This window comes from Sarcophilus harrisii, chromosome 2 (genome assembly GCF_902635505.1).
Source record: "Sarcophilus harrisii chromosome 2, mSarHar1.11, whole genome shotgun sequence".
In the NCBI taxonomy this organism is placed as follows: Eukaryota; Metazoa; Chordata; class Mammalia; order Dasyuromorphia; family Dasyuridae; genus Sarcophilus; species Sarcophilus harrisii.
In genome coordinates, this window is record NC_045427.1 from 561,612,233 (window position 1) to 561,632,971 (window position 20,739).

Genomic DNA, 20,739 nt, shown 5'->3' on the forward strand with positions numbered 1-20,739 from the left:
GCCCAGGGTCACGCTGTTTTAGGTTTCCAGAGGCAATATGAAGCCTAGGGCTTCCTGAATCCATTGCTAAGCACACGAAACAAGATTTGTGTAAATGATGTAAAGCTTTGGACAACCAAAGGTAATGTGGGAAGATTTGAAGAAATAGATGGTGATTAAGTTGAGCCTTGAAGAATGAATAAACTTTAGATAAACTAATAACATTAATATATAATATTCTAGAGTGAGGGTATTAGAAATACAAAGAATTTAAAAACTCAAGTGAAAGGACATATTTATAAATGAACAGAATATTTTTAGAGGACAGGGATGATACTAGTATGATTAAAAAGATTCCAAGGAAGGCCAGGATATAAGGCTGAAAAGTTAGGTTTGGGCCAGATATGAGAGATCTGATCAGAACCATCTGGACCTTATTCTGAGGACAATGAAGAACCATTGGAAGTTTTTGAGCAAGTGACACTAGTTTGCATTGTACCAGAACTTTCTATGACTTGAAGGGAAGAGCTCTTCCTTTAATTGTTGTTCTTACGTCATTTTTTCAGTCTTATCTGACACTTTATGATCCGATGTGAGGTTTTCTTGGCAAAGACACTAGAATGGTTTGGAATTTCCAGGTCATTTTACAGATGGTGAAATGGAGGCAAACAGGATTAAGTGACTTGCCTAGGGTCACACAGCTAGCAAGTGTCTGAGGCTAAATTTAAAACACAAGAATGAATTTTCTTGACTCTAGATCCAGTGCTTTATCAATCTCACTACCTATCTGCTCTTTTTTAAAGTAGTTAACTCTAAATAGCTCTATGACTGTGGTCTCAGGATCTAGGATTGTGTATTATTCAATATTGTAGGACTCAAGAAAACTCTCCCCATGTTCTTAGTTTGAGTGCATTAGGTCTTTGGATGATATACTTAGGAAATGCAGTGGCCTTTTCCTTTAAAAAGGACCCAAACTAAGACTTTTTGGGTCAGGGTAAGCTAGATCTTTTTTGTAACTTTCCCCAGGTGTTGAGGTCATTGAAGCATTGTCAATCATAATAGAGATTTAGATTGACATATGACAAGATGATAAAGCTAATAAATTACTCTATCTTTCATGTAAATCATTGGAGACTCACTTCAAAAGCAGACGTTGTTAGAACTTTCTAATTAGCATCACAAGGTAGATAAGGACTAGGGATAGGGGGGGTCTGTTAACAAGAAAGATTTTGGCTCTGAGTGAGACTGCCTGCTAGGATGTTCAACCATAAGAAATTCTATATATAGCCAGTTTCATGACACAGCAGATAGAGAGCTGGATCTGGAGTTAGAAAGACCTGAATTCAAATCAGTTTTAGATATTTTACTAGCTAGGTGATTCTGAGCAAAGTATTTAATCGATTTACTTCAGTTTCCTACTTGTAAATCAGGATAGTAATAGCAACCTATCACCCAAGCTTGTTGGGATAATTAAATAAAATAATAATGTAAAGCTTTTAACAAAGTACCTGGCATATAGTAGGTGCTACATAAGTGCTTATTTCTTTTCCTTTACCATTGCCCATAGGAGTCTAAGAGGGCCAGTAAATCAGACTTCATTATGTTGTCTGCCTGACATTCTAGTTGTTTCTTGATGAGAGAGAAATTCTCTTAGTCTCAGCATGAAAGCAAGTTATTTTTTTCTCCCTGTAATTAAGTAATCAGGAGAGATACGAAGACTTGAAGGCCATATAATTCATCTTGTCTTTGAGGTGTCAGAAGTCCATTTGATGCTGAACAAGGCTGATTTAAGTAGCTAAAGTTGTCAATTTTAGATTCATCTTATCTTGAAAACGGGAGAACAGTTCTTTTAGTCCATCTTTCCATCCTTCCCCAGCTCTGAGTAGTACTTAAGATTTGATCCTCTCCTCAGTACAGCTTGGGAAAATGGCAAAGTAGGGTAGCACTTTCATTCTCTGTAACTCTTTTTAAAAGTCTGGTGATTTTCAAATGGAGCAACCTGGAAGCCAAAGTTTCTCCAATATGGAAAGGGTATAGTTACCACTCATCCTGCTTCAATTGTACATCATGATGCAGAGGTGACCTTGGGATCTTGGGCTAAGCTCTAATAGATTCTAAGTCCTGGTTAGACTTACCAAGTTGAAAAACTTCAAGCCCAGTTCTAATTACTATTTGTCTTTTGTCTGAGGACCAATATATTTGAATGTGGGGAGAATCATTACGAGATTAATCATCTGTTAATATGTTTTTCCTTATTTCTTTTTAAATATATTTTTATTTTAGATTATACATGTACATTTATTTTTACATATTTCCATATGAGACATGTTGGGAGAAAAAAATCAGTACAAAAGAAAAAAAACCATGAGGGAAAAAAACAGAAGAAAAGGATGAAAATAGTATGTGTTGATCCATGTTTAATATCCATAGTTCTCCCTCTGCATGTGGGTGGTATTTTCCATCCAAAGTTTATCAGAATTGCGTTGGATCACTGAATTGCTGAGAAGAACCAAGTTTATCATAGTTGATCATCATATAATCTTGTTGCTGTGTACAATGTTTTCGTGGTTCTGCTTGCTATACTAAGCATGAGTTTATATATATTTTTGCAGCCTTTCCTAAAATTAACCCATTCATCATTTTTTATAGAACAATAATATTCCATTACTTTTATATACCATAACTTATTCCACCATTCCCCAATTGATGGACATCTACTAATTTTATAATTTTGCCACCACAAAAGAGCTACTACAAACATTTTCTCACATGTGGGTCTGATGTCTGACTATGTAACTGTAGTCACTAACCTCAGTGGCTCCATATTCTCTCCAGACACAAATATAAACTCCCTATATTTATCTTTTAGAGCCCCTCATAACTTACCTTTAACCTACCTTCTTCCTTATAAAATCCTTCTCTTCCTTCAAAATTCAGATCTCAAGAAACACCAATCACATGGACTGATTTCCCTCTCTCTTACTTCCTAGTATTTCACTACATTACTGTATTTGTTTTGTTTTTGCTTTAAATTTATTCTGTATATACTTTTATATATCCTTGATATCTCTTCCATTAGGATGTAGGCTCCTCATGATTAAAGATTGTCATTTATTGTATTTGTTGCCCCAGTATTTGGGACATAGTGCATAAAATAAGTGCTCCTTGGGTGATTGATTAATGTTGTTCTGTTGTATCCAGCTCTTCATGATCTCATTTGTAGTCTTCTTGGCAAAAATACCAGAGTAGTTGGTTATTTCCTTCTTCAGCTCATTTTGCAGATGAGGAACTGAAGCAAACAGGATTAACTGACTTGTATAGGATCACATATCTAACTAGTGTCTTAGGTCATATTTGAATTCATGAGGATGAGTCTTCCAGATTCCAAGCCCAGAGCTCTATCCACTGTGGTACCTTGATGTTCTAGGGAGGTATTATCATCTGTAATGGTTGAGAGAATTTCTTCACCAATAAAACCTCAGATTCTTAAAAAATTGAGGTGAAGCATTAAATTTTACAATTTACAGCAGCTCACAAGGTGGCATAATTATTATTTTGCAAGTGAGACTTAGAGAGGGTTAAGTAGCTTGTCTGTCGTCAGCCAGTTAATATAAGGTGTTGGACAGCGACCTCAACCCTTCACTGAAATACTCACATATATGCTAGGTATTATTTCTAGGTACTCTAACATATATCTCAACATGAGGTCTTTTCTCTTCTTAGACATTACACATTGGAAGTTATAATTTTCAAAGCCACAGGCCATGCTATTTAGAGGCATGCTTTGGAGAAAGGGTCTGACTCATTTGTTTCAAGGATAACTTAGATACACCATGTGAAGCATAGTGTCCAACATCTATTACATGGTATAAAGAAAAGAGTACAGGATTTGGAGTCAGAGAGATCTGGGTTTGATTTTATTTAATACTCTGTTATTTAATATTCTGTCATCTAATACTCCAAGGATTTGGGCAAGTTATTTAAGCTTCACTTTAAAACTAGAGCTTTAAAGCTTGAAAGGATCTCAGAGTTCATCCAGTGCAGTCTCCTCATTTAACAGGTGAGGATATTGAGACCAAGAAAGGTAATCTGTCAACATTGTACAGGTAGTTTGGTAACTAATTTGTGATTTGAACACAAGTGTTCTTACCTATCTAACATTCCACTGGAATTACTGTTTCTTTCCTCCTCTGCAATGAAGGGGATTGGATTAGATTAATCTACTTGATTTAGTTGGACCATGGTAACAACCTTAAATTGTCCCCCTTTTCTCTCATGTCACTTCCCTTTCACGTCTCTTTGCCCTTGAGCCTCCCTGACTAAATACCTGCCCTCTTTTCTCTTTGAATTCTCTAACCCTGGTTAGAAGCCAGATGGGCAGCTGCTAGTAAGCTTGAGCCAGGACCACTATGTGAAAATGACTATTCCATCCTTTTTACCTATTCCTCACCAGAGTCTCTGCTAGAGAAAGCATCCCCAGGGGACACAATAGTAATTGAATTTCTCTGCTGGACACAGACCTCCTTGTAGTAGAAGGTGAGGGACAAATGCCTGTGCCACCTGGAAATGGTGGCCTGAAGCAAGTGGCCAATTGTCAGATACAATGCTGAAGAGGACAAAGTTTCCAGAAGAGTGGATGATCATACCCCAGTGCCATATTCTCCTTGGCATCATCCCTGATCTTATGTCCTCTCCCTGGGGGTGTTGACTTTGACATAGAAGAAAGAGCACTAGTTTCTGGAGTTAAAAGACTTGAGGTTTAAAACTCACCTGTGACACTTTATTCATTATTTGACATTGAATTTACTTCCTGGGCCTCAGTTGCCTCATTTTTATAATTTTAGCACTGGACTCTATGTCCTCTAAAATTCTTTCTAGCTTTTGATCTCTTATCTTGGTTTTCCAAAACTATTTATTCAGGGAAAAGAGTTACATTTAATTCAAATTTATCTGCAAAACACTTCTTTCCACTATCTCAGTGTCTATCTCCATAGAAAAAGGCAGTGGGATTGTTGCTCTGTATCTCCTCTGCTGCTCAGAGAACTGATGTTTTGTATAGAAATTTCTCCTATCAGCCAACTGTCTCACTTTAATACAGGAAATCTAGAACTTCAAGAAAATTCTAGGCTATTTCTTCAGATTACAAAGCATATAGTAAAGTTGGAAATTAAAAACAGATTAACAGAAAACAAAAATCAGTCAAAGATGCACATGTGGTGATAAATCATGGTAATATATACCATTAATGATGATGGGATAAGGTATAGCTATTGTAAATTGTAAAGCTTTTCTGGAAAAATAAAGTTTACTTTTACCTTGTCATTTGATATGATGATTAATATCTCTGGAATGAGAAAGAAGCAAAAATAGTTTAAGACCATGATAATTTTGCAAAGTAATCTGACATCTCAGAATGGAAACATCTGGTTTGGGGAAAAGAGATGGTGGATGAAGAATTAATTTATGTAGAAATTATCAATCTCCTGGTTTTAGAGAAGTTACCAAGAGCAATGCCAGGGATTATAGGGCTGGAATCTTCTCTCTTGACTGTCAGAGGGAGGAAGGAAAACTGGCATGCTTTTCTGCTACAATTAAAGACATGAAAACTACAGGGGCCTTTGTGCCTTTATGGTCTGTGCCAACTAACAGGAATATTCCTCTTCCTGAAGTTATTAGTTATTGAGGAGTCTTTTCTGTACCAAAAACTGAGTTGACTCACCAGGGTGAGTAATTGGTAGAAAAAGCTTCTCTAACACTGCTCCCTTCCTTCTGTATCTTTTTCAGGCACCTCTCTCCCTTCTCATCCTTACCCTTCCCTCCTCTAAGACATTTAATTAATTAAATTGTCGGCCTTTTCCCAAACCTTCCAAATTGGGTGTCTTTCAGATAAACTCTATCTTCTTTTTGATATTTTTGGTTAGTCTTTTATCAGGATTGGCAGTCTCTTCTCTGGGCCAGTGAAATTTCTGTAAAACAAACAAACAATCAAACAAAAAATAACACCAACAAAGTCTCCTTTTCCTCATTAACTAAATGAATACAATGTAATTTCTAAATTGGAAGAACAATTTCTTCTTTTAACTAAGTGACTCCTTTTACAGCTATCATGGAACTTGAGCCTCTACTTGGCTTGAGAAATGATGCATTGGTTGATTCCAGTTCTCCCTTTTCCTTATGCTTTCCTTCTGAGTTTAGCTTCCAGATCCTCTGTATATAATCTGTACATACTTATTTACATGTTGACTCCACCATTAGAAAGGAAGCTTCTTGAGAATCCTGATTTTGGTATTTTTGTATCCACAGTGCTTAGCCCAATGCCTGGCAATACAAGTCTGCCCCCCCCACCCCTATCCAATTCAATAAACTTTGGTGGCAAATATATAATTTTTTTTCCCTCCCTGCTCTGTGAAACTGAGTATCAGAAAGATAAAATCACTTGCTGTAATAGAAAAAAGGTTATTTTTTTTTTTTGGTTGGAGAGGAGGGAAGATTTGAGACTGGAATTCTTGATTTCCACATCATGTTTTGTTTTGTTTTTTTCTTTGAAAAATAAGTACTGGCGTTGTGAATAACTAGAGTGAATAATAAACAGATCAACATAGACTGTTATATGGATGTTTGGTTCTTGACATTCTTCCATTAAGGAGTCCTTCCATTTGTATTTTGAGGTTTTCCTATCTGCAGTAGCCACCTTATCAGTCAACAGCTATTTCAGAGAAGAGGTGACCCCTTAAGCCTTTATCAGTTAATACCTTAGCTGAAATTAGTTGACAGTCACCTAAGCAAGTCCTCATAGGAAACTAGGGCAGAATGAGGGGAGAATAGAGAAGCTCTGAAGAGGGAGAGTACTTACTTTTTGTGGAGACAAACTTCACTGTTCTTCCAGCTTTTGCTGAGGGTTACTTCATAAAATAGATCCCTTAATGTATCTTAACTTTTTTCTTCCCTCAAACACCATGTGGCTGGGCAGTGTGGTTCTCTTGAATAAGAGATAAACTGGAAGGCAGAATATCTGGATTCTTGACCCCATTTCACTATTTCAGTAACTTTGAGCAAGTTCCTTCTCTCTGGGTCTCAGTTTTTCCATCTGGAAAATGAAGGGATTGAACTTGATGATGTCTAATGTCTAATGTCCTTTCTTTGAATAAAATGTATATTGAATGTTTTTGTAACTCTTTCATGAAGTCTTCGCTGCTAGTTCCCTTCCCCAACTATATTTCTTCTTCTTTCTCTCTCTATTTATCCTAGGTAGCAGGCATCAAAGGGATATTCCTGGCCAACAAAAAAGTGGATGACCAAGTGAAGACCTTTATAACTTACAACAAAGGCAGAGATTGGCGTCTGCTCCAGGCACCAGACATTGATCTGAGAGGAAACCCTGTCAACTGTTTATTGGTTAGTTTATAGTACTAGTGGGGGGGGATTTCCAAAACCTATAGATAGATTGGTGAATGTCAAGGACTACTGATTATAGAGGCATCTGTTGACAAAGACTGCCAGTAAACTCAGTGAAATGTGTTCAGAAATTTTTTATAACTTTTTTGGATAAATCCTGGTTATCCCAGCTTTCATTTTTATGTAGCACAAAAGTCAGGATGAGCAGTCCTCAATTCTTTCATTGATTTGCGTGAATCTATCAGTCAGCAAGGAATCACTCAGTTTATACTAAGAAACGGAGTATCTAGCTGCTTTGTGTTAAGTGAGATTCAAGAATGAATAAAATACATCTCTTTCCTTCAAGGACCTTACATTCTAGTAGGGGAGATGACACAAATAACTACAATACAAAGCAGAGTGTCATCAGTGACATAGAATTACATAGTCCTGTGGAAGGGATCATTTCCAGTGAGGGAGGGTAGAATTATGGAGGACCTCATGGGAGGGGGTGGTACCTAACATGCTCTGAAGGAGAGGAATAATTTAGATAGGAAGTAAGGAAATAAATTAGCTGGGAAATAGAATGATCCTCCTAAGTTTAGGGGAATATCATGAATGGAGATGAGATAACAACAATATACATGGTATATTTATGGAGTTGGGCTGGGACTGAACTATCTTGACTGGCTAAGGCAGAATGTGGCAGAGTACATAGAGAAGGTCTTAAATTGTTAATAGACTGATCATTTCTGCACAACATATAAAGTCATTAAGCAGAAGCAAGCCTTGTTTTTTTAAAATCTATTCTTGTCCTTCTTGGTAGTTGTTATTCCCTTCACCTCACCCCTCTAGTAGTGGTTTCTGTACATAATGTTCTCTTTTTTCTTTTCTTCTGTAGCCCTTTTGTTCCTTACATCTCCACCTGCAGATCTCAGAAAACCCATATTCATCAGGGCGAATCTCCAGCAAGGACACAGCCCCTGGGTTGGTGGTAGCCACAGGTAAGGATGAAGCTACTTCTTCCATTTCGTGAACCATTTCCTTGAAACAGTAGAAGCAGTGACAATAATAGTGATGATGATAATTATGAATTATAATAGTAGCTCACCTGTAAGGGAGCTTCAAGTTTATAAGTACTTTTACATTCCTTACTTATCTCATGGGATTCTCAGTACCACATTGTATACAATTGTCATTTTATAGATGAAGAAATGAATGATGAGAGTAGAATGACTTGTCCAAAGTCACATAGCAATTTAATGGAAAATGGAGGACCCAAAAGGAGGACTCAATTTTTCCCCTTTATCTTCTTATTTTTTTAAATTTTCTTTTTTTTTCTATTTTTTTCTTTTCTTATTCCTAGGCTAGATTTGTTTGCTTTGTCTCATTTCTTCTCAGTTTATGTCATTGAGGGTCTCAGAAAAGTATATAGGATTGTAGTAGCCCAATCAGTTATATGCTGAAAGGACCTCAAAGGCCATCAAGACTAATGCCTTCAAATTACAGATTAGGAAACGGAAGCCCAGCTAGCTTAAATGATTTGCCTGAGGTTATATAGGTTGTAAGTGACAGAGATAGTTTGGAATTTAAGTCTTCTGACTCCAAATCTGGCATCCTTCCCACTATCCAATACTATATGTGATCATGGTCATCAAAATTTAGCATTAGCATATGTACTTCTAAAGATAAAGAGCAAAACCCTATTTATATGGGGTTTCCCTTTTAATAAAACCCAACATAGGAAAACCTCAATTGTGTATGTGTGTGTGGGAGGGGCTTAAATGACTTACCCAGGGTCCCACAGCTAGTGTTAAGTATCTGAGGCTGGATTTGAACTCAGGAGCTCCTAATTCCAGGGCCAGAACTCTATCCACTTTGCCATCTAGCTGCCTCCAAAATCTCAACTTGTAAAGCATGTAAATTAGGGATAATTATTCTGTAATGGGCTGAAGTTCCAGTTGATGCATTGAGGTCCCAAGCACGTGAGGCTAAATAGTAATTGGACCATACTTTATTAATATATGCTTGGAGAAAGAATGGCCCCCGCCCACTCTTTATGCAAGTCCTGATGTGTTGTATAGGAAATGACGATTTTGGTGGGTGGAGGTAGAGGGGTGGAGAGAGACTGCTGACTGGCTTCTTCTTGCAGCTGCACACATTGCTATCATGATCCCCCTTCACCTGCAATCCCCCTTCACCCACAGAGAATAAAGATTGAAGATTTTCCCTTAACCTGAATTCCTGACTCCAGCGATTTTAAAATACGCGGTCATCACATTATTCATCTTTAAAAAAGGATTCTTTTTAGAGTTTGTTTTTTTTTTAATAACAAGCTCTATTCAAATCATAGTTTGCAAATGATTAGCATCTGATGGACAATCTGGGAAGAAGAGGTAAAGAAATGTGAGGTTAAACTGAAAATCATAGTGCTTAATGGTTATAAATGAATTTGTATACATTAACATTTAATTCTCACAACAAGGCCATTTTACAGTTTTAAAAAACTCAGTCTTAGGGCAACTGTCAAAGCAGAAATGTGAGCCTATTTGTTTTGACTCCAAGGCAAGTACTCTTCCTGCTTAATGTTACCAGTTGTTTTCACCTTTCTTGGGGATCCCAGGACAGTCTTTGGGCTACAATGAAGTAATATGATCTAGCCTAGTATGAATAGCATGTCGAAATATTAGAAAGTGTAGGACTTCCTCAGAAAATTATTTTTTTGAATGAAAGTCTCCAAATCTCATCCCAGTGTTTTGGAAATTTTTTGGTTTTGTACTCTTTGTTTTGGAAAGCCAATCTGTACCTTTAGCTTATTATGGGATATGCACAAGGGCTAGACTTAGGATTTCATAGGTACAGTGTATCCAGGAAGATGAATGAAAAATTCCCTTTACTAATGAAGGTCAATATATCCTCTGCAAATTAAAGTCTAGAAAGGTTAGAGAACCCTGAAGGGTTAAATGACTTTCTCAGAGTCATGTAGGGTACTTCATCTGTAAATTGTGATCTCTGAGCATTCTTACAGGTCTAACATTCTCAGCTATGCCTACCACCTGCTGACCAACTGCCACCTATGGGACAAAAATGCCAGCATAGTAGGGGTATTAGAACACTCCAGGTACCCTCTTTACTCCTTTGACCCTTGCTTTCCCTTGAACCACAGGAGAGAAAGTGTAGATCCTTGTTTCTAGGAGCTAGGAGTGTCCCTATGATGTAGGCCCTTAATTGACATTGAGAGGAGCCATTACTAGGGAGAGGGGGCCCTCCTTCTTTGCTACTACTACTACTAACTAGCAGGTATACCTAAGAGCCCCAAGAATAAAAATATTCTCTGTTTCAGTTTTTTCATTTGTAAAATGAGAGAGTTGGACTGTGATCTCTAAGATTCTCTCCAAATCTACAGGACCAGCATTATCCTCATTTTCCCCAGGAAAACTCTCCTTTAAGTTTCAAAGAAGTCCTTGATCTAACTGGGTAGAATAGTCTCACTTAAGGTACTCTGATAAAAATGTAGGTCTTGGAGAAAAAAAATTAACAACACAAATCTCTATTTTCACCAAAGATAAAGTCAATATTTATCAGGTATCAAGATCAGTATTTATTTTTGTCCATGAGTTTGGAGACCTTAAGAAAGGTCATCAGTGAAAACCTGAAATGACACTTCCAATTCTTCTTCAAAATCATACTCACAAAACTCTCCCCATGTTTCCTAAGGTTACTTCAAAACTATATATATATAAAATATGGATTCAGTGATTCATCTATGAATTTTAAAATACTTCAAATTCATTCATTACTTAAAGAAAACCAACCATACCCTTTCATGAATATGCACTGTACATAGCTCATAATCTCAACATCTCAAAGTTATTTTTTCTTCCTTGTATTTTGGGTTTAGGATTAATAGATTTGATGATATGCCACAGGGAGTCTGGAAGGAATACATTGTTTGCATTCAAAAAATGGTTTGCAAATGCTGGATTAAAAACCAGAGTTAGAATTATTGGAGTTTGCCTCCAAAACCTGATCCCCACTTCTTCCTTGGTAGATATTGTCAGGGCTTACTTGTGGCAAGGTTGTAGTGTTGGCAAAGTCTCTAATTGCCCTGATTGCCTCTCTTGCATTAAAACAATCTCTTTCAAAAGACTCTCCCTCTCCTTTGCCCTCTCTCCCTCTGCTTTGCCCTCTCTCCCTCTCCTTCCCTCCCTTTCCTTCTCTCCCTCTCTCTCCTTCTTCCTCTTTCTCCCTCCCTCCCTTTTTCTCTCTCTCCCTCTTCTTATAGTTTATAGTTGAGTACGAATTTCAGGTACTCCCCATGTGCTACTTCCTAGGGAAATCTTTATCATCTCTTTTCCTTCTTAATGATGGAAGAAAAGGCTGGGTCTCCCTGGGGAAAAAAGTCAGAAATCAACAGAAAACAATCTGGGGAGCCTATGGTATCACAATTCTTGTATAAGTAGCCATCTGTCTCCACCTATGTTTGCACCTGGTTCTTGGTTATATGAAACTATCCCCATTCCAGTGAGGGGAAAAAAGTTTCTGGAAAATTCTCTGTTCTGGGAAAACGGTAACTAAAACCCAACCCAAGACAACTGAGAGCAAGAATGTTAAAACTGTTATTGTGGGGGATGAAACTTCATCGGTGTTCTGATTAATCTTTAAAACATGGTCACTCTTACCTCTATCTTACTCCACAATGTATAAGTTATAGGGAATTGATGCAGCTGTATCCCTTAACTGATGCACTAGCTATTTTGGCCGATCCATACCATAGCCTGTTTAGCCTGTTTAGCACATAGATTCAAAATAGTTTTTCTCTGAGCCACGCAAGACATTTCTAGCAAAAATGGGCCAAAAGGCCACTTCATGAGGTAAGGTAAGGTGCCAGGGCATTTAGAGAAATAGATGGATCCATTCACATCTGCTCTATTGTGGTAGAATGAGACCTGGATTTAGAAGAAGAGGCTATGGATGACAGCACCAGCTTTGTTTGTGTCATCTAAGGAAAGATTCTGATCATTTGAACAATAAAGGGATTGCCTCTTCTAACTCATAAATGTTAATCCCTAATAATTATATCTTATCAACTGGGAAGAATGAGAGAAACTGGTTGCTGTCTTCTCAGGTCCATTAATTCAAAGCAAAGTTTTTTTTTTTTTTTTTCAGGTGTGTTGATTTCTGTGATTGTAAACACAAGACCAGCAGAGACATATGAAGAGTTAGGTTAAAAATAACTCCCCTATGTCCACTCAAACACTCATGAAGATTAGCTCACATTTCTTGCAGCACGATTTCCTAAAGGTAACACAAGAATTATCCCAATTTTCAGATGGGGAAAGTGAGGTTTGAAAAGCCAAATGACTTGCTCATTGTACATATAGCAGGTGTCAGAGATCATACTATCATTCAAGTCTTATGAGTACAACCCAGTGTTCTTATCACTACCCCATGACTCCCTAAACTGGGAGCCAAGGTAAAACACAAGAAGCAGCATTGGTGAAGTAGAAAGAAAATAGATTGGAAGTCAGGATGTGGATTTGAATTCCTGCTCTGTTTTTTATTTTCTATACATTTTTAGACAAACCACTTTCATTTTCCTTACCTATAAAACAAAGGAGTTGTTCTAAAGGATCATTAAGATTTTCTTTTACAGTCTAATGAAGAAGAAAGATATAAACAACTATGTATAAACAAAATATATAGAGAATAAGTTGAAGGTAATCATCAGAGGGAAGACGAGCCACAAAAGGTCAGGATCTATGCAAAGGTTTCTGGCCACAGAGTTAGCACTCCAGAAGCAAGAATGAAGCCTGATAATTAAGCCAATCATCTTCTGAGAGGAACACCTTATATATATATGTATATGTGTATATATATATATATATACAGAGAGAGAGAGAGAGAGAGAGAGAGAGAGAGAGAGAGAGAGAGAGAGAGATCTCCTTATATATTCTTCATCCAGAGTGAAAACTGGTCCCAGAATGTTGGTAGATCTGAATCCATGGGGAAAAGTCAGTAGGGATACCTGGATGGAATGGGTCCAAGGGGCAAGGAACTGATGAAATTCTCATAATTTAGCTATTATTGTGCTCAGAGATCTGTGCTTAGGCAACATAGAGGTCGGGATAGATATAAAGTGAAGAAAAAGGCTATTCCTTGCATCTTGCCTAGGAAACATGGGCTCACCTAACATGATCTAAGTGATTTCTAAGGCTCCCTCTCAGCTCTGTAATTCCATGATAAGACAGATTTCCCAAGAAAGATCAATAGCTTCTCCTTTCTTCAGTAATATCTTCTTCAGTTGCCATTGAGGGGAATGGGATTTTTTACTCTAGGCACTCACCGTTTGGAGCTGTTCAACAAATCTCTCTCTAGTCACTTCCCTGCACCACTGCTTACTGAACCTGGGGATTATTTTTGGAAGCTTGAGTGTCAAAACAAGTTGGCTAGTTGTGTGCTTTCTAATGCTGATGGGAGCTTGACAGGCAGTAGCGGGGCTTTAATTTCTCATTCTGGAGCATTAAATGTCAGGAGCTCAATTAACATTTTCATTATTGCCTTTTTATTGTACTCTTATTTAGGTTACAGATGTGGAGGAGCTAACAATCCTTTCCTGCTATTTTTAAAGAAAAAATGCCAGGTCCTGCAATGCATCTTCATATTTTTTTTTCCTTTTTCCCCATAAAAAACATCCTGCTCTGTCCATTCCCCCATCATGTATCCATTGATTTTGGTTCAGTGGTGAATTTGGTTTGAGAAACTGGGATAGTTTCATTCATTAAACAAACATTGCTTTAGCATTGTTCTGGAAAAGTTACAGATTATGGGTAAAGATGACTTCTACATATATTATTTTATTATCACAATAGTGCTGTAAGGTTGAAAAAATGAGGGCTTTCTGTTTTATAAATGAAAAAAGCTAAATCACTCAACCAAAGCAGTTTGGTCTTCAAACCCAGGTCTTGTAGTTTCACATCTAGGGTTCTGTATGCTGCCTGTCAAAATTGAACTACACAGAATATGTAGTTAGTCGTTAGTCCCTTTTCCCATTGGGTAAATGGGGTGGTACTGGAAAATACAAACTTCCCTGAAGAAAATATGATAGAAAGCAATGAAATATGAGAGGGTATGAAGAATGAGCAGCAAGGGGGATATTTTGTTTTCTTTCAGATTAATGACCTAAGCAGCTTCTGATTAGATGAACAAATATCATCCTGTAGATGAGTGTTCTCAGTCCTAGGTGCTATGCAAGAAGCAAAAAGTAAAGTAGAGTTTTCATGGAGCTTTCAAGAGTTAGTATACACATGCTAAAACTTAAGGAAAATGAAAGTCATTGGTGTGATGAAGCTGCTTTAAAATCTAATGTAACTTAAGACACTAAGAGAATGAAGTGGAATCTCCAAGCTTTCTTGTGCCCCATTTGGGACACATCTGGATTATTATGTTAAGTTCTGAATGCCACATTTTAAAAGGAAATCAACACTGAATATTATCCAGGAAATGAAAAATAGGACACTGAATGAATCCAAAATTATGTTATACAAGGAACAACTGAAGCAAATTAGTTGAATTAAAAAGATTATAGATGTTCAAGAGGCAATGTGGTACACATGATAGAGAGGAAAACAAGGCTCTCATCCTGCCTCTCACATTGTACGGTCTGGCTCTGTGACCCTAGGCAAGTTAATTAATCTCAGTATCCCTGGTAGTTTTCCAATTTTCAGTGGTAAAGTAGGTGGTAACATGTGATTGTACAGGCTGATTGCTGAGGCCTCCCTACATTGATAAATTATAGATCTGCTTAAAAAATATTTTTTAGAAGACCTGTAGCTTAAAGAAGAGTAAGAGGATAAGGGGCAGTAAGGAAAGAGAAAAATTCTCAAGCAGAGAAGCAAGTAGTCTGTTTGGTTCCAAAAGGTGGAAATTGGGCCAGTGGGTTGGAGTGGAAAGACCTAACGTTCTAGTATAATAAAAAAGAACTCATAATTTTCAAGCAATTTGTAGTAGTACATACATACTTAATGGCTAAGGAAAGTGGTTTTGCTGGGATTAGAGCACCCCTCCCTCCAATTTAGTGTGCTGTTTTGGAAGGAATTCCCATACAGTCCTAATTTCCTGCCCTGGCTTTCTCATAGTGGAATAAATAGCTTCATTAAGTCATACAATCCCTGTTGAAGGACATATGCTAGTAAAGGCTGGATGACTATTGATTAGAGAGGAGATGCTTGCACAGAATCTAATATTAACCAGCTGATCAATTCAAGATTCTGCAATTCCATTATTCAAAAGAGTTAAAGATGTTTAAGATCTCTATTTACAACCATAAAACTCCAAGTCATTTTCATGACTTTTTATAATTGAGTCCATTTTTCTGTTCCCACATTGGGTTTCCTTTCCCACTATATAGTGGGGTTCAGAAATAGAAAAAAATCAAAACCAAACAAAAGTTGTTCACAAAATCAATTTCTACAAATCAATTTGCTCCTAAAGCTGGCTCATGCTCTTCAAATGATTTGCTTCTATTTCAGGAAATGTCGGCACAGAACTCTCATACACGGAAGTCGGCATGTTTGTTTCTTCTGATGGGGGAAATACCTGGAAACAGGTAACTTGGAGAAGGGCAAAGGGAGGCATGTCGGTATCTCTCTGAAGCTTCAACTCTTGGTTGTAGGATTCTCAAGTTGCTCAGGAATCTTAAGTGAGGACTATAAAATATCCAAAATTTTCCTCTTTTGGGCCAATTCAGCACAGAAACTGATTGTCAGGGTTAGTGTGCTGTATGTGTCTGGAAGTGTTTCAGAAGACATGTATTCTAGTCCTAGATCTGCCTTATCCAGCTCTGGAGTCTTAAAGGAGTCATTTTACCTCTAGCTTCAATTTCTTTCTCGGTGAAATAAAGCCTTTAGACTAAATTATCTCTAAGCTCCCTTGTTAGATTGAATTTTCTATAATTCTGTAGCAAGTCTGTTATTGTGTAAAGATAGCCTTAGAATGATTTTAGACCAATTGAAAAATTTGTTCAAAGAACCATAAATTATACATAGATGTGTTTTCCATTGATTAATGATATTAGACAATAGCCAAGTGTTTCCTTTTTTAGATCAGTTCGTATTTGGGGACAAGGATATAAAACATTGTCAGCAAGCTTTTGGTGAGCACATGTTACATGCAAGGCCCTATTCCAGGTGCTGTTAGGAATACAGAGCTGTAATCTTGTTCTTAAGTAAATGACATTATGGTGAGAATAGGGAACTAGGACACAAGTATCAGAAAATACATGACAATGCAAGACAGAGAATAGTTAAGTTCTATATAAAGGAAATTCTCTAATCTGCTCTTATTTGAATATAATAATAATTAGTGTAAATTAGAAGAAAGGGATGCTGATTGGAGGAATAAAATGTATAGAAATTTCCAAGCTACACTGAATAGAAAGCCTAGGTTGCGTCTTCAAATGCCTGAAAAGTCTCTCTAAAGTTAAATATCCTTGTGAGTAAATTTGTTGAATGTCCACTTTGACTAAATCATTTTAATTCTTCTTGCCCTTCTCCTCTCCCACCCCTACCTAATTTTTGTTTCAGATCTTTGATGAAGAGTATAACATTTGGTTCTTGGATTGGGGAGGAGCTCTTGTGGCCATGAAACACACATCTATGCCCATCAAGCATTTGTGGTAAGGAAAGATCAATACCTAATAATCTCTAATAGAATTGGATTAAGCTTTTCAAACAATATCACTTCATATACATAGTCAGAGGTGGGTTCTCAAGCACCACTTCACATGTGTCCCCACTTCCCAACAAGCAGTTGCCATCTCTGGACCAGTACCTGAAGAATTTTGACAAATTCATTTAAGAGAAATCCTTTTTTAAATTTAATAAGCATTTGTCACTCTGGAACTTGAACAATAATGCAACAAGATGGACCAAAACAGGGAGTCTTTATAGATGTTAATGAGGCTAGTTGGTTCTTTAAATCAAGTGGCTACTACGTGAAGTAAAGAATATCAGATAATACTTCTCAGTACTCAGCACTACTATCAGTCTAGTTAGGCAGCCAAAGTCCAAAATCCCAGAGTTTAGAAATCAGAGGCTGAAATCTCAGCTCAGGAATCTGGAGTGCAAAGGTTTAGGAGCACAGGGTGGAGAGTCTGAGACACTGGGTTTTTATTAAGTTGCTTGATAAATACCAAGCAGCCAAATATGTGCCAAGCATTGTACTAAACATGAGAAATATAAGAGCAGGCTGAAAAAAACAAAAACAAAATCACTAATCCCCGTTCACAACAAGCTCATAGTCTAATGGAGGAGAGAAGATGCAAGTATAAAAATTATGTGTGAACAAAATATATACAGCATAATTTAGAGGTAATCATCAGAGGGAAGACAGGAGCCATAAAAGGTCAAAATCTATGCATAGGTTTCTGAGTCACAGAGTTAGGACTCCAGAAGCAAGAATGGAGCCTGATAACTAAACAATTAGCCCTCCCCTTCTCCCCCCTCCCCCCCAGCTCCTCCCCCTTCCCGAGAGGGACACTTTATATATTTTTGGACCACAGTGAGAACTGACTTCAGAATGTTGGCAGATCTGAATCCACAGGGGACAATCAGTAGGAATACCTGGACGAAATGGGGCAGGAACAAATGAATTTCTTATAATTTCTTAACATCTGTTATCCTCAACATCTGTCCATGTAGTCAGAGTGGTAGTGGTGGTGGGGAGGGGTAGAATGAAGGAAAAAACTCTATACCCACCATTGGGGAGTTTTTATTTATGTGGGGAGATTATGCAAAATTACATGAAGGAGAAGACAAGTTAGTGTTTCAAAAGGAAAGAAGGTGCAGTTAGAAAAGAGAAGCTTTGTCCTGATTCCTTCCCTCTTCTCTCTCCCTGTCTCCTCAGGCAAAAAAAAAGGGAAGAAAATGTGGTTTATAAATTATAGGCCAATAAACTTGCTGTTCCTTCCCTATGAATTCTGAAATGTATTATTTAAGAAGTTGTTAGTAAAAATCTGGAAAGGAGGCATTAATTAAAAATACATAGCATGACTTATTTTTAAAAACAGATCCCAGTTTTATTTATCAATTAAATGGTAGATAATTTTTAAACTTTAATTTTTGTTAGACTTTTTGATTGTCAAGTTTTTACTTTTAGGCATAATTGAGGCTTTTACATTCATCATTTTTCTAGTGTATTTTTTTAAGTTTCATATCAAATTCATTGATTTATTTTCTTTTTGTGTACAAGATTTTATATAGGTTTATTACACATATATTAGTATGTATATATACATACATGTATATAGACATATATTATGTAAATACATGTATGTATATATAAACATATATACAGTTTGTCTGGGGAAAAATAGTTTTATGTTTTTTAATATACTACCAGCTCTGTCTGAGTTAACAGAGCATCCAAGGAAGTTGATATGATTTTAGACTGCAATAAGAGAGTCATAGCCAGAACCATAACTAGGTAATTTTGCAATCATGGAAAACCTCCAGGACAAGTGATATAAAGAAAAATCAGTTGAACTGGGTGAAAGAATTGAAGTAGAGTTGAGAATAAGGGATTTGGGTAGGAAGAGAGGAATTTATCCAACAGGCAACATAATTTCCTATTTCACTTGATTATTCTATTGTTTCAGCATTGCCTAGGGACTTTGCCATAAATGTCTTCTAAAATTATACCTTGACTTCGGGCATAATCTCCAGAAATAAAAAAGTGAAAATCTTGTATTCTGTTCTTGTCAGACTACATCTTATATATTCTATTCTGTTCTAGATGTCCATTTTAGAAACAATATAGATAAAGTAGAGAGTGCTTAGATAAAGGTTTAGGAAGGGCCTTAAATCATGATTTGGAGGATCAGCAGAGATGTTTAGCCTCAGGAAGGGAAGTCATTCATTGTGAAGGTGATGATAGATGTCTTCAGATTTGGGGAGAAGGAATTAGACTTGTTCTGTTTGGTCTCAGAAGCCAGAATCAGCAGCAATGGTAGAGATTGCCAAGAGGTAAATTTGAGCTTGGTAAACAAAAAAATTACCAACGATTAGAAGGATCCAAATCTGGAGTGGGCTAACCATGAGGTCATCAAGTGTCAACTGGAAAACCATTTGTCAGATCTTGAAGAAGATTATTTTTCTTGAGCTGTGAGTTGGTCTACACCACGGCTTTTTAACATTTTCCCACTCAGAACCTTTTTTATCCAAGAAATTTTTACTGGAGCCTAGATATATAGGTTTATAAAATAGGTATGAAATTAAACATTTACTGATAATATGCCATAATTTCATAACCCCCACATTCAGTTACAAGACCCCACAATGGGTCAAGACCTACAGTTTAAACGGCTTTGGTCTGAAAGCAAAGACTGAAGTCTTTGCCACTTATTTTAGAAACACCAAGATAAGCATATAGAATTAGTTAGCGAAGCTTCTTGAGAAAGATAAGCTTTGAAGGCAGGTTTTGAAGGACATTATGAATGCCAATTTGTGACACAGACTGAAACATTCCAGCCTCTTAAGAGCCCTGTATTAAATAATAAAATTCTGGGAAACTTTTGGGTTTGTGATATTTCAGGAAAACATTGTAGTCTGACAAGGGAGAGAAGGAAGGCAAGCAAGCATGATCTCAAGACCTCAGGTCTTCAACCTATTTGCTCAGTCACGTTGGGAATTACTCCCTCAGCTTTGCCATCTATAAAGTGGGATAATCATTAGCAGCAACTGCTGACTTCAAAGGGAGTGTGTAGGGGAACATTAATGAGAGAGATGTTTGCAGTGCTTTTAGCCATTAGTAATAAAGGTGCCAAATCACCTCAAAGATCAGCTGCTATTTATAACCATATTAATTTTACACCTAAAACCCCCTGACCTTTAGGGAATGCAAATTCCCTATGAACTGAGATTAGCTGAATATGGAGATGATGGATCAGGAAGCTCTTCTAAAGAATGTCTTTCAATTTTATTTGCTGTGTATTTGATGTTATGGAAGAACACAGGGAAGCCTTAAGCTGTTGTTACCCTCAAGATTCATTCACTTTAGATGAAGATGTGAAACATGTATAGCGAGTATAAGATGGGGTATGTGTTTCCCATGAGTGCTTCTTTAAGTTCCAACCTGTGATGATCAGGAAAGGCTAATAGTTTAGATTGACTTTGGAAAGATAGGAAGGATTCCATAGGTCTCAATCGGTAGATGGAATTTTCTGGGAAAAGGGAACAACATTAGTGAAGGAGCAGAGACTCTCTCTCCCCTTCCCAATTCATTCTTCAAAGAGGTAGTAAGATAGAAAGGTCAATAAAGATCCTGTTCTTCCCCTGCTCACAACTTCACTCATTCTCTATTGCCTCTTCTAGTATAGAATATGATGAT

At 37.1% G+C, this 20,739-nt stretch overlaps 1 protein-coding gene across 1 annotated transcript in view; it reads left to right on the forward strand.

Moving 5' to 3' along the window:
- Positions 1 to 20,739, forward strand: part of SORCS3 (sortilin related VPS10 domain containing receptor 3) — a 694,786-nt gene that overhangs the window by 571,218 nt on the left and 102,829 nt on the right. The window contains exons 10-13 of the mRNA XM_031955808.1: positions 7,228 to 7,374; positions 8,255 to 8,357; positions 15,885 to 15,961; positions 16,938 to 17,029. Coding sequence (XP_031811668.1) covers positions 7,228 to 7,374; positions 8,255 to 8,357; positions 15,885 to 15,961; positions 16,938 to 17,029 — 419 coding nt within the window. The remainder of the gene's footprint in view (positions 1 to 7,227; positions 7,375 to 8,254; positions 8,358 to 15,884; positions 15,962 to 16,937; positions 17,030 to 20,739) is intronic.